Source organism: Rhinichthys klamathensis, unplaced genomic scaffold, assembly GCF_029890125.1.
Source record: "Rhinichthys klamathensis goyatoka isolate OS25496 unplaced genomic scaffold, OSU_Roscu_1.1 h1tg000121l_1, whole genome shotgun sequence".
Taxonomy (NCBI): domain Eukaryota; kingdom Metazoa; phylum Chordata; class Actinopteri; order Cypriniformes; family Leuciscidae; genus Rhinichthys; species Rhinichthys klamathensis.
The window spans coordinates 249,875-264,299 of record NW_026606658.1 but is presented as its reverse complement, the minus strand read 5'-3'; the positions used below and the strand labels follow the sequence as shown (position 1 = coordinate 264,299).

General features: G+C 36.9%; 1 protein-coding gene across 4 annotated transcripts in view; it reads right to left on the bottom strand.

Annotated features, from left to right (window-relative positions):
- Positions 1 to 1,072: 1,072 nt before the first annotated feature.
- rhbdf1b (rhomboid 5 homolog 1b (Drosophila)) overlaps positions 1,073 to 14,425 on the bottom strand; it is a 47,719-nt gene continuing 34,366 nt past the window's right edge. For all 4 annotated transcript variants that reach the window (XM_056255399.1, XM_056255400.1, XM_056255403.1 and 1 more), the window contains 15 exons: positions 12,010 to 12,223; positions 11,578 to 11,784; positions 10,198 to 10,320; positions 9,270 to 9,433; positions 8,171 to 8,422; positions 7,905 to 8,016; positions 7,751 to 7,825; positions 6,395 to 6,556; positions 6,210 to 6,310; positions 6,061 to 6,124; positions 5,872 to 5,966; positions 3,589 to 3,664; positions 3,269 to 3,369; positions 2,966 to 3,119; positions 1,073 to 1,743 (listed from right to left, as the gene is read on the bottom strand). In XM_056255399.1, coding sequence (XP_056111374.1) covers positions 1,324 to 1,743; positions 2,966 to 3,119; positions 3,269 to 3,369; positions 3,589 to 3,664; positions 5,872 to 5,966; positions 6,061 to 6,124; positions 6,210 to 6,310; positions 6,395 to 6,556; positions 7,751 to 7,825; positions 7,905 to 8,016; positions 8,171 to 8,422; positions 9,270 to 9,433; positions 10,198 to 10,320; positions 11,578 to 11,784; positions 12,010 to 12,223 — 2,320 coding nt within the window. In that variant the 3' untranslated portion in view covers positions 1,073 to 1,323. The remainder of the gene's footprint in view (positions 1,744 to 2,965; positions 3,120 to 3,268; positions 3,370 to 3,588; positions 3,665 to 5,871; positions 5,967 to 6,060; positions 6,125 to 6,209; positions 6,311 to 6,394; positions 6,557 to 7,750; positions 7,826 to 7,904; positions 8,017 to 8,170; positions 8,423 to 9,269; positions 9,434 to 10,197; positions 10,321 to 11,577; positions 11,785 to 12,009; positions 12,224 to 14,425) is intronic.

Here is a 14,425-nt window from a genome sequence, read left to right as displayed (position 1 = left end):
AAAATTCTTGGGGTGCCAATAATTATGATCAACATGTTTTGAAGAACTTTTATCTCATATTGTGATTTACCCCCACTTTCAATTCTTTTACTTCAGTGAAAGGTTACATTTTTGCGCATTTTTTGAATGAAAGATCAAAAGGATAAACAAGGCAGATTTCTTTTTACAGCCATCTTTGATCGTATTTACCAGGGGTGTCAATAATTCTGACCACAACTATATAGCCTACTAACATTAAGAAGTTTGGGTCGGTATGTCTTTTTTTATGTATTTGAAAGAAGTATTTTATCTTCACCAACGCTGCATTTATTTGATCAAAGATTCAGTAAAAACTAATTTATTTCTTTCAACATCATTACTCCAGTCTTCAGTATCACATGATCCTTCAGAAACCATTCTAATATGTTGATTTAGTGCTCCCGAAACATTTCTTATTATTATTAATGTTGGAAACAGTTATGCTTCTTAATATTTTTGTGGAAACTAAAAAAGGAAAATTCAGGTTCCTTAATGAATAGAAAGTTCAAAAGTACAGCATTTTTTTAAATATCTTTTTTTAACATTGTAAATGTCTTCTTCAGTGTCACTTTTGTTCATTCATATCCTCTATATTTTTTTTAAATAGCTTTAACTCTTTTTGTTGATACTTTTTAGTATCAAATGAATATTAGTATAGAAATGAGCTTGCTTCAATGCATTATGGGACTGGTTTCTCCACAAAGGACACATGTGATCCTCCCCTTGAAAAAAGCATAATTATGCTGCTTCCTATTTGGGTGCGGCTCCTATAAGAACTACTTGAGATGCAAATTAGCATCATTTATTAGTCTTTAAACTTAAATGTTTTTTTTGTATTGTCCCTATGCAAATAAAAAGGTTGACTACGTAGGCAGCTCACTAGAACAGAACCGTTATTTTAAGCAGGAAAAATGACCAGAAAAAAACGAAGGCAGACTTAGTGATTTCTTCACATTGTATTTTGTGTTACATGTGATCAGGTAGCTAAAACACTACCGAATATTACCACTGCAGTAGCACTACAGACATTACAGGTTTGTCTCCGTCCCGATCTAACAGGACTCGGCAGTAGCTGGTACTGAGTGAAAAGGCACTATTGGCATAACTAATATTCTTCCCACCTGGGGTGGGCTCTTCTCTGAGCCGGAGAAATTAAAAACAATAAAACCTTCTTTATAAAGTACGTTATATAAAAAGATTGTATGTAGTAAGCCAAAGAGTCCGTAATGACATCAGTCCAGGCCTGCAGAAAAGCTGGAGTCGGCGACCAACTGCCCTCCATTGCAGCCCTTCTTCTGCAAGGCCTCAGTGGAGGTGAGCATTGAGGTCGTATTTATTACAAAACTTGTCTGTCAGCGGGATGCAGGTGAGAAGCTCACACCACTCGCACTTGACGGGGTAAACATAGAAGAGAACGACGAAACCGGAGAAGATGCCCAGGAAAAGAGTAAGTGCCACTAGGATCTGCAAACGTTTGCGGTACATGTCCATGCGGCCGAAGCTGATGTATGGCAGGAAGGCGAAGGAAAGGAAGAAGCCTGAGAAGAACCCGCAGATGTGGGCGAAATTATCTATCCAGGGCAGCAAGCCGAAGGCGAAGAGGAACAGCACTATGCATGAGAGTTTGATGAAGGCCCTCCATGGCCGTGCCAAGATCTGCCAGCTCTGGAACAGCTCCACGAACAGACAGGCCAAGATGCCAAACTGAGAGCCAGCTGGGCCCACCTGGCATTGGAAAGACGGAAAAGGAGTTACTAGTTTTATAGCTTGAACGAGTTCCTCCACTGGTCCAACTAGACCAGGGATATAAATCTAACATGGTTGGCCATAACCAGGTGAAAAACCAGTGACAACTAGATCACATGACAATTCTAACTTGGTAGATTATTTACATACTACACACTGGCTACTTGTAGAACATACATTACTAACAGCCGAGAAGTAATTCATCAAATGCAGTACACACTCATCATTGTGACATTTTTAGAATGCACATGCATGTAACTTTTTGACTGATGGAAGTTGTCATCATCTAGGTTGCAATTGCACGTTTACACCCGTGATTTAGGCCTGTAATAAGCCATGGGGGGAAAACATAGTTTGGGGTCGGTTAGATTTTGTCAGCGTTTTTGAAAGCTGAATTTTCAGCAGCATTACTCCAGTCTTCAGTGTCACATAATCCTTCAGAAATAATTCGAATATGCGGAAACACTTATTTCGATGGTCCACTTTAGACATTCTACAACCTATAAGTAACTTTGCAACTACTTTGCAAGTTGCAACTCTCATTAGAGTACTAGTAGACTGTCTACTTAATATCAGCTAACACTTTATTTTGATGCTCACCCAACAGACATTCTACTGACTATAAGTAACTTTGCAACTACGTCATCTATTTCTACTAACAAGTCTTCTAACAGTAGGCCTATACTATAGTTTACTAATACTCTAATGAGAGTTAGTTGACATGTAGTTGCAAAGTTACTTATAGTCAGTAGAATATATGTTGGGGAAGCATCAAAATAAAGTGTTAGCTAATATTAAGCAGACAGTCTACTAGTACTCTAATAATAGTTACCATGTAGACGCAAAGTTACTAGGAGTGGACCATCGAAATTAAGTTAATATGCGGATTTGGTGCTTTCTTATTATTATCTATGTTGAAAACAGTTGTGCCACAGTATTTGTTAAAACCATGATGCACCAGGAAGTTTAAAATAATAACATTTATTTGAAAAATAAAAGGTCTAACCATGTAAATATCCGTACTGTATAATGCTATATAACAATAACTACAGGATAACATTAAAGGCCAATGCAAAAAGTGAGATTGATTTGTAGGTTGGATTTAACCATTACCATTTGAGGGTTTATATTAAACTATCTCATTACTGAATGTGTGGATTTTAAGATGCCTGATCCAGACTCATGGGGCTGTACCCTGTACCTCTGCTCTGTACGGTAAGAAGATGGCACTGGCGAGGTTTCCTGTAATCCCACTGAGAATATAGATGATGGAGATTCTCAGCCAGCCCGCTAGCTTCTCCAAATCCCTCAGAATGGTCATCTGGAAGCACACAGACACCAGGCAGTGCAGGATCCTGCAGAGAGGAAGAGACTTTCACAATCAATCAAACAAGGCTTTACCTTTGTCAAGAAAGAGCAGTCAGGATAAGTAATCTGACACTGCGTTTCATTTATTGCGAAATTCACTATGGGCCCCCTGCAACGGATCACACTTCCTACTCACCCGGCATGCAAGAAGAGAGAGAGCCAGAGCCGATAGAACTGGTCTGGGATCTCTGGGTTCAGGAAAGGCAGGAGGCCACACACATCATCCATACAATGCACCTGAGAGAGGATAATCAGTTTTATCCATAATTACACAAATTACAGTTTATAGCTAAATGTCTGTACACTCTAATTATAGGCACTTGCACAGATGTGGCTCTTGACACCCCCTGCTGGCAATTTATAAAACTGCACATTGCACCACTGTACTGCTCTAGAAAATCAACAGAATGTATAGGATCTAAAGAGATATGTCAGCTAGGAGAAATGTCCACTGACCTGGGAACACAATGTGGCCTCCTCATGGAAGTATCCCTTCATGAAGTTACAGTACTCTCTTGATGTAATCTCACACCTGTGCAGAACACAATTTACACTAGTTTAAATGTGACCTACTAAAGGACAACATGAGATGAACTACCAGTCAAACGTTTGGAAACCTTTAAATTAATTTTGATCATGGTTTCATTATCTTAAAACCTAAATCATCTGTTAATTCAGAGCTTGATTTCCTTCCTATTTCAACACTGAAGATTTATTTTCCCGTTCATAACACCATCCCAAGCTAGATGAGGCCTTCCATTTCTTTCATGAATCTAGCATTCATAGAGTGCGTCACAACTCAAGCAAGGAGTCTGATTAACATGACATGAGAGGGTTATTAACCCTATAAAGCCTACTGTATCATATTTGATTTGCAAATCTCTAAGGCCTCTAAATTATCAACATGATGAATGATATGCTAAGAACCTGTTCTAATTTCAGATTAAAACATCTAATCTACTTCATGCCTTCTGTTGTCTGATTGATAGTTTATACTTTTTTAGATAGTAAAAGGCCTTTTAGCTTGTGGTACACATGTCTTTTTGCTGTGAAATCTAGATTTATTTTTATAGAGTAAAAAGGAAGAATAACATTTATATTGTTATTAATATTTCAAGATATACAATTACTGGACTGAAGCAACTTAGGTTGACTTATCCATGCAACATTAAAAAAAAAAAAAAATCATGGTAAATGATACAACAGGCTTTTGAGAACGTTTATTTGAACATCTATCAATCATCATTGTATTGTATTGTATTGCATTATATATTTTGCCACCCACAGTAAAACTAAAGAGCCTTGATCATAAAACTAAAGCATTTAAATATCATCTTACAAAGCATTTAAATATCATCTTACTAAGCATTTAAATATCATCTTACAAAGCATTTAAATATCATCTTACCAAGACATTATTGGGAGATATGGAATGGCAACGGATATTTATATGAATTCGATGTAGTTTGCAGTTTACATTACAAGCTATCAGAATTTCATCTTACTTTTTTAGTTGTAGCCACCAATCTAGTCTTTATATGTTTATAATTCCAAATGGAATATGGATGAGCTGAAATGTTAATTCTAAGTTGTGTTAGTTCCTTTATTTTGGAGATATTAGTTTGTGTGTAACCCAGTACAAAATATTGTGATAATTCCTTTGCACATTGTTAAAAGTTCATAAAAGAAACTTATAATAGGATAATATAAACATATTACAATATACAGTCACTCTGTAACATACAACGAAACAAAAAACAAAACCATACAATATGGAGAAGCCAAATGGTTGACAAATTAACTCCAGTATTGTCGACTTAAAGGGATAGTTCACCCAAAAATGAAAATTCTATCATCATTTACTCACCCTCAAGTTGTTCCAAACCTCTATGTGTTTATTTGTTCTGCTGTACACAAAGGAAGATATTTGGAAGAATGTTTTAATCAAACAGATCTCAATCCCCATTCACTACCATAGTATGTATTTTTTTCTACTATGGAAGTCAATGGGGATTAAGATCTGTTTGATTAAAACATTCTTCCAAATATCTTCCTTTGTGTACAGCAGAACAAATAAACACATAGAGGTTTGGAACAACTTGAGGGTGAGTAAATGATGAAAGAATTTTCATTTTTGGGTGAACTATCCCTTTAAAGGCACAACATGTACGATTTTTGTATTAAAATATCCAAACACTAGAACATTGTTATTTTGTAAAAATCTACCGCCACCTACTGGTAGTTTTAGTTTCTTATTTAGAGTATCATCTCAATAAAAAATGTATTTCATATATTGGGGATTGTTTGCCCAAAAAAGAAAATTGTGTTTATTTACATTTCATCCTCATGTCGTTTCAAACCTGTATGACTGTCTTTCTTTTGCGGAACATAAAAGAAGAAACATTTTGAAGAATGTTGGTAACCAAACAGTTTTGGTCTGTAAAGATACTGTATCTAAATATCAATTCAGAGGCAGCTTCTAACAAAAGAAATCATGGCCATTGAAGCCTTAAAGTTTTGTGTAGTAAATTTCATGTTATGTAACATGTATCATGTAATTAAACATTTTAAACGCTGGACAGCCCTCATTACAGTAGATGTTTATCATTGAAGTACTGTATTTTGTAAAGGCTCTTAAAAGAATGAAATGGATTAATATTTGTCACTGCTATCAGTCTTTGTTAGTTCATTTGAATCACTTAACATCTAATGGTGTGTGTGTGTGCAGGTTCTCCTCACCTTCCTTTGGTTCCGATGCAGCAGGGCCTGCCAGTGATGACACAGTCAACGTGTGGCAGGTTAGTGTGGTTCCCTGTGCTGTACCTGGTGCATATCTGAGAGAGAGAGAGAGAAATGGTGTATAACAGTATTAAAATGAAGCAATAATGAGTGTTCATATTAGTCATCTGTCAAGAAACCGTCACTCACCGGCCACTTGGTGATGTCATCAGGCCACTCGTGAGGAGTAACCGAGGCAGGCTCCAGACAAATCCTAACATCAAAAATTTGTGAAATAAGATTATTCAGTCCGCAGGCGTTGTGAATGGGTAAAAGAGTATAAAGGGTTCGAATTGTACCTGGGGTCTTGATGGCACACAGAGCCGTACTGACGCACTTTCCCCTCTAGATACGGAGCACTTGGGTGCTGAGGCCACTTTACCCATAATGCCAGTGTACTCTGTGAATATTACAGGGACATCTGTGTAAAAATAGGTCGAGTGCACACATTGATGTAGACATGCGAGGTGAAACAGGGACTGACCGAGCACTCCTCCTGAGAGGTCTGCAAGCAGCCTGATTGGTCATTACGGACGCAGCACGCCGAGTGCCGCTCTCTGTCCTTCTTCTCCTGAATGAGCTGGTGCACCTCCTGATCCTGACGCATGCAGGGGGAGAACTTCGCACCAAGGTGAATCAGCGCCTCCTGCGGGACAGGCAAACAACTGCAGATTAGGCAAGAGCGTAATGGTAACGCGCTAAACTCAAACGAAAATAAAATTATTTGAGTATTATTTTTATATAGGCTACTATTATAGTATTTATTACTATTTTTATTTATTTAGTTTCCTATTTTTTTGTGTTAGCTTTAGCATTTTGTGTACTTTTGTCATTTTTATTTATTTATTTTAATATTTCGATGACACTTTACAATAATGTTCATTTTGTTAACATTGGTTAACAACATTAGTTACTATCAATGAAAAATACTTGTGAAGCATTCATAAACTTACTAATACACTAATTTACTCAAACATTTACTACACTCATTTACTAATACATTATTAAAATCAAAAGTTGTATCTGTTAATATTATTTAACAGACCTCAACCAACATCTGTTGTATTTTTATTAACAAGCATGAATAAAGACGAATAAACAATGTAACAAATGTATTTCTAATTGTTAATTAATGCATTTACTAATGTTGCCAAATGGGACCTTATTGTTGAGTGTTACCAATATTTCTATCTAGCGTCACACAAGGTTTCATTTGTTAAAGTTAACTACATTAGTTAGCATGAGATAACAATTAACAATAATTCTACAGCATTTATTAATCATAGTTAATGTTAATTTCAACATTTACTGATACATTTTTTAAATTAAAAGTTGTATTTGTCAACATTAGTTCATGCACTGTGAATTAAAATAAACAATGAAGAACTGCATTTTTATTAATTAACATTGACACAGATTATTAAATGTATAAAAATATATTGCTAAATGTTAGTTAGATTAACCAATGTTAACAATTGAGACCTTAATCTAAAGTATTACCATTTATTTTTGTCAGTATTACTGATAGTTACTAATAACAACACTGATATAAGACAATTATAAACAGCATTTTATAATAATTTTAAGTATTTTCAAATAATTTTAAAAACAGTATTTTATGATAATATTACACATGCAGTTAAAACCTCAAACAACATAAATGGAATATTGATAACCTACAAAAGGGCTGAAGGGCTCTCTTTAAGGACAATTTTGTTGTTTTCCAGGTCCCAAGGTGGTAAGATTATTTTGTTTTATAAATACAGACATAGCAGCACAATTACAATTTACACATAATTTAAGGCAAATCCATATGTTTCAATTTTGTAAATATATTTACCGAGTCTGGTCCAATCCAGAAGTTTTCTTGCTGCATGAATTTGACATTTTCATAAACCCCTTTGTTTCGCAAGACCTACAACAGATGACAACCTGTTACACACCATAATAAACACAAGCACATTGCAACAAAACCGAAAACACATTTTACTTACAGAATCAACAGTCTCATGTTGTGAAAAGCCCACAGGTGCAATGCCATAGATGGAAACTGCCAAGATGGTAATCAGCAAATGGACAAAGGTGATCCAGTAAGTGAAGAAAGGCCTGTGGGATCAAAGAACTCAATTCATCACCCTGTACAGACACCTAGAACTCATAACGTGCAGTTATCGTAAATGCACAACATGCATCTATCCAAACACCATCATGCAATCTCAATAGTCAACACCAAGCACCCACACACAATGCTGTTAAATACCTGTGGTCGTTCATGTCTTCAATCTGTTTCTTCACATAGCTGTCAATGCGTTTGCGGTAGGTGCGGTTGGTCAGTCTGCCCACCATGCCGAGCCCGTAAGGACGCTTCTCCTTGGCAAAGAGTTTCCTAACAGGCACAGCAATGCGCTGTCCACGCCGCTGACCGCTCACACTAACCACTTCCTGCCGTAAGCGCACTTTAGGCTGAACCAGAGCACCATCCTTTCCTTTACGCCAGCCTCTCTCGAGAGGCCTGAGAGACATGGAGAGACATAGATATGAGCTTTTCTATAGTACAGGCAGAGAATAGTCCACTTAAAGGGATAGTTCACCCAAAAATGAAAATTAGCCCATGATTTACTCACCCTCAAGCCATCCTAGGTGTATATGACATTCTTCTTTCAGACGAATACAATCAGAGTTATATTAAAAAATTTACACCTAGGATGACTTGAGGGTGAGTACATTTTTTTATTTCAAGCAAAAATAGTGTGACAACAGAAAAGATACACAATAATAATAACTTATACACTTATGCTTGAAAAAGGAGTGGGAAGAAGTAAAACTTATTAAACCCCACCCCAGTCTATCAAAGAATTTATACAAACAAAAAATAGCTGCTTCCTTCATCAATAATCTCAAAGAGAAAAGAATAATAATAATTAAAAAAAAAGAATAATAATAATAGTAATAATAATACCTCATTTAGAAACAGTGGTTGCACAAGTCAAAACCACACATTCATACCATACATATTAATAATATACAAATATTTCCACAGGTAACAATGATTATCAAATACCAACAATGGTTGGTAAATCATGGGCTAATTTAAATTTTGGGGTGAACTATCCCTTTAAGCCGGGGACACACTAACGACTAGCTGAAACAAGACTGAACTTAACACACTTTCAGACTGTTTCAGATTTTACTGGAGCAGATTTTAAACACCGACTGTGAACACGGACTGTCTCTGATTCGGCGCGTTTGGGCATGATCAGTCGAAAGTATCAAATTACATTCATAATCGGCCTTACAGTTGTTAAGTGTGTTTAACGTTACAAACTGAAAAATATTTGTCAAGTGCACATGTAACTCACAGCATAAGATGGCTCCGCTCCAGTTCTGTCTTCTCTAGGGCACTGCCCGTCAAGTCCCTCTCATCTCCAGCTCTACTGGCATCCGTTTCTTTAATGGCAGCTTCAGAAAGCGACTCAAACACCTCGTCTGCGTATGTGGACAGCTCTTCATGTGTAAACCCATCCTAAAGGAACAAGACACATTTAGGTGTACAAAAACATTATTGATGTTTAATTTCTTGGATGACTTGTCTTTTGTTTTCTCAGATGTGTCGTTTGTTTTTAATCTTTAAATATTTCCCAGCTATTTTCCCTATTCAAGCCAGTGGTGTTATTGTTAACTAAAACTATTACAAATCATTTTAAACAAAAATTAGAAATGTTGCCTTGGTAACTAACTTAAGTTATAAATTGAAGTACTAAAATTACTCTAAAAACTGAAAGAAAATTTAATTAAGATAAATAGAAATGCAAAAAAACAAAAACTAATCAAAATGACAAAATGACATAAAACGTAAACAAACTAAAATGAAAACTGAAAATATAAAAATAAAAGATCATACTAAATATTAGTAAATACTATAATAATATATAAGTAATACTAATCCCTCTTAATATGCAGAGGCAACTGAAACCCATTTGTAGACTGACAGGACGCCACTGACTGTGACTCTGTGACCCTATCAAAAACATTGCTCTGTTTGTTTGAATATCTCAAACCATCTAGACACAGCAACACCTCCTTTACCAGTGTAAGTTCGGGGCGTGACTATCTGTTTGTCGACCAATGGAAGTCGGCAGTATTTAGGTAAACTAATATTAGCTGTTCAGTTGACGGTAGTGGTGCATTTATATATTTCACCTCAATGGTCTTTACATATTCCAACACTAGGTGGCAGCATTGAGGTGGGCTGGGCTGTAAACGCCAGGTTTTTGTAGTCAGTTTCACCTTGGCAAAGAAGGAGGTGTCCAGTTCATCTGGGAAATCCACAGTGTCCTCATCTAGGAAACTGGCTGCAGCAAAACTGCGCCTCTGCATTCGCCGAACGGTCCCTTCCCGCAGAGAGCGCCCCTAAAACCAGAGTCATCTTCAACAATAGCATCATGTTTACTACTACTACTCAATATTCATGTATGAACACAAGGGCACATGACATCCAGATATACATATTATACATCACAATGGGTGAGATCTAATGTCCTTTCCAATGCAGCTGTGCTGTTTCTGAGGACAAGCAGGAGATTACCTCAACCTGCTCCAGAATATTCTATCAGACCAACAGCTGAACATTCCAGTGGAATTATCATAGCCATCTGTTAGCGTTGTTCCCAGGCCTTTAGCCTGGTCATCTGGGCTCAGGCACTAAATGGAACTGGGCCAAATCCCAGGCCAACAAGTCAAGCCAGAGATAAACTTTTACATAACAGATTATCGGGGGGAGGGTAATATTTGTTTATTACAATCTTTACAAGGACGTCAAAGTGAGCCTCTGAAGTAATCTATGATAATCACTATGGCTGGGTTTACGGGATGGCCCTTGCCTTGTTCCGACTGCATTCACGTCAATTTGACATTTGGGGCACTCAAGCTCAAAGGAGATTTCCGAATTTTAAGGAATGATTATTGACTCAAATCAAAAGGTGATTTTTTTTCTTCTTCAATTGCAATTGTCAGAAATGTGTCTGCAGCTTTATCCTGTTGTTTGTTTCTGTCTGGGAACTTGTTTTGTTCATGTCCGGAGGATGATAATAAAACCAGAGCATGACTTCACAGGAAATCTGGGGAATGAAATTACTTTTTGGGGCTATTCAGTTCTATGCAACTAAAATAGACATATCTACAATGGTATAAATCAGTGGTTCTCAATATTTTTGACTTGAAGGCCCTCCATTGTCTAATATAGGCCTAATAAAGATATTCTCTTCTGGTATTTCTACTGGAATTATGATATTGTTCTGTGTTTTAAGACTGTAGTGTTTATATTTAAAAAAACAATTAACCACAATTATTTTGTGATTCCAGATGATTCATATAATAAAAACAAATAGATACTAAGAAGAAAAATCATTAGATTTTTTTTGTTAAGGATTTTAATTAAATTGCATTAGTAAAAATTTTTTTAATAATTAAAATATATATATATATATATATATATATATATATAATTTTTAAAATTTATTAAAATTATTTCTTTTTAAGTCAAAATTTAATTTAATTTAATCAATTCTAAGGAAGTTTGCTGACCGCCCCTGGTTGGAATCACTGTTCCTAAATCATATGCAGTGCTAATGCAACTTGCTGAACATTGTTGTCTCTCTGTGGTCTTACCTTCACCAGAGCAGCAGCTGCTCTGAAGCCCATCTTGGCGACAGACTCACGCTTGCGTCTGCGGGGAGGTCGGTTGAAGCCAGAGCGGGAGCTGGTGAAGGAGCACAGGGAGGCTGCGCAGGGGGTGATGGGGGTCTGAGGTATACTAAGGCCGTCCACTTCCTCTACGTTACGGAATGCTCGACCCCGAGCCAGCGGGTCTACGATCTGCAGAGACCGACAACAACAAACCTAAACAGTGAGTCATGATCACCCTGTGTGTGTATCCTAAACCATCGGCTCTTAATAGTGTGCATCATCTATAGTAAATGCTAATGGTAAATTGTTTATGGAAGTCCCATGTTTATAGAAACAGTTGTTTCCCTAGAACAACCAATTTGGATTGTACCGTTAAAGGGATCTGTATGCATGTACTGTATGTGTCCAGCTTACCCTCTGCATGCCGTGCTGTGCGGGTGGTACGTATAGAGGAGGAGGGGTCTCGGTACTGGTCATGGACAGATTGTCTTGGCTGGGCAGGTCCATTTCGCGTATCACCTGAGGCTTCAGCTTGCCGTAGCGCTGGGTGCAGTGGCGCAGGCTCTTCCGCTGCCATTTCTGGGTGGCATCCACATCATTGCTGACCCCAAACCAGTCTGCTGTGCCCCTGCAGTCACATCATTATTTATTATAGTAATAATACAGCAGTTTTACCACACCAAGCATACAAACTAATAGGCCCTCAAGAGAGAATGGAAAAACATAATCAAATCCACTTGGGCAATCTGAGCGAAGAGCCAAAACAACAAACTTACTGACCTAGAGATTGGCATGGTTTTATTTCAGTTAGCCTAATAGCTGGTTTGATTTGCATTGAGAGATGATCTTATGGAAAGTACCCCATGCCAATCTCTAGGTATTGTCACGGTGTGGGTTTTGTGTTTTGTTCCTTGTTCTTGTCTGTCATGTGATTCCCTGTTTGTCATGTTATCCTGCCATGTGTCTTGTTTCATGTTCAGCTGTTCCCCGTTTTGTTGATTAGTCTCCCCATGTGTTTCTGATTAACCACACCCCCTTGTTATCTTGTTTAGCTTGTTTGTCTGTGTATTTAAACCCTTGTGTTTCAGTTGTTGGCTGTCGGTTGTTGTTTAATGTTTGCTTGTAGCTGTTCCTTGTTCTTCTGAGTACCTTGTTCTGCGTTTACCCTGGATTACCTATGTGTTGGATTATTAAAGTGCTTGCGTTTGGATTCACTCTCTGCTTCATTCCTGCTACCAGCGTAACAGGTATGGTGAAGGGTATGTGAGGATATTTTAATTCCAAAGGCCAAGAGAACTTTATCAAGATGCATAGTATCCTGGATCCATGAAATAACTGGCCTTTAAAAATAAAAATCTGCCTGCCTCTATGGGAATTTAACATAGGGGTTTCCTGACTTTTGCCCCCTGAATTTTAAGGAAGAACATTTATTTATTTACGATAAATTATTCATTCACAAAGAAAATTGGTCTCCTTAAAGGTTGGATTTTTCCTCATTTTTTTAATTAAGGCATTGAGATCAATTTCCAAAAGATGATTTTTTTTATTCCTCTTTTTAGTCCGCTGGGTGTATCAACTGCAGCAGTCAGGTGGTACAAGAAAGAGCTCTGTAAGTTGTTTACGTTCATTATTTTTGTAATGTTATGTTGTTTGAGACATGAGGTAATTTAACCAACACCGTCTCTGGTCTCATGACGCTTTGCAGACTCTGCTCTGGCTGTGTGCGTTTATGTGTTCATGAGTGGCTTTGGAGACGCTCTGAAGGGAGGGTGGGATCTTACGCTTTCAAACCTAGATTGCTATTGCTCTCTGAAATGTCCTACCCTACCTTTAAGACACAATAAATTCACTTGTGGTGTGTTAAATAATACAATTGTTACAAAATAATACAAAATGTTTTCAGAGAATATACTTTGCATTAAGGATTTTTCTCTAAATTAATTTATGCTTAAAACCAACTATTCACCAATGTATTAAGAAATACATTTAATTCAAGAAATAATAATCTCTTAATATCTTAAGCAATTTTGCTTCTCAAGAAAATGTGACTTATTTTAAGCCTGTTTAGATACTTTACTGGCAAACAAGACCAAAACACATTAGTGTGTACCCCTCTGAAACATAGGACAGAGCCTGTGAGTATTTTTTTTTCTTTTAAGTGTTTGAAGTGTGTGCAAATGCTGGTAGTAAAGTGAGGACATCAGCAGTGTTTAGAGTAAAGGCCACATAGCAATAACAGTCGGCTGTGCATCCTCACAAGGAAGGCCAGCTGAGGGGAGGCCTTTTAAGGCAGCAGAGGGGGAGTCACCGCCGTAATGTCCCCCTCTTTTTGGAGGAATGATTTGAGAAAGAACATTTCAAATCAGCCATGAGATATAAGAAAATAACTTGATAAACTATCTGCTATCCACTGAAAAACGGAACAAACTCCTCTACTGTAAACACTCAATAGGGTGATGAAATAAAACACTGGGCTCATCCATTACACACACACAACTATTTTTTTTTTCCTGTTCTCAACTAAAAATAAACATTCTTAAACAAGATTAATTTACTTTAGGTGCAAAATTAAATAAGTAACGGTACAAGATAATGACTTGTTTTTAGAGAAATCTAACAATGTACTGAGATTTACACTTTATTTGTAATTAATTAATTAATTAATTAACAAAGGGGAACACAATATTTATTCCATGAAACTAGCAAACTATGTGGGAAACTTAAACCTATGACAATGGTCAAATATATCTACAGCTGTTGACCAATCAGAATCAAGTATTCCAGAGAGCTGTGTGATTAAAACCAAACACATGGAGATGATCTATAAACC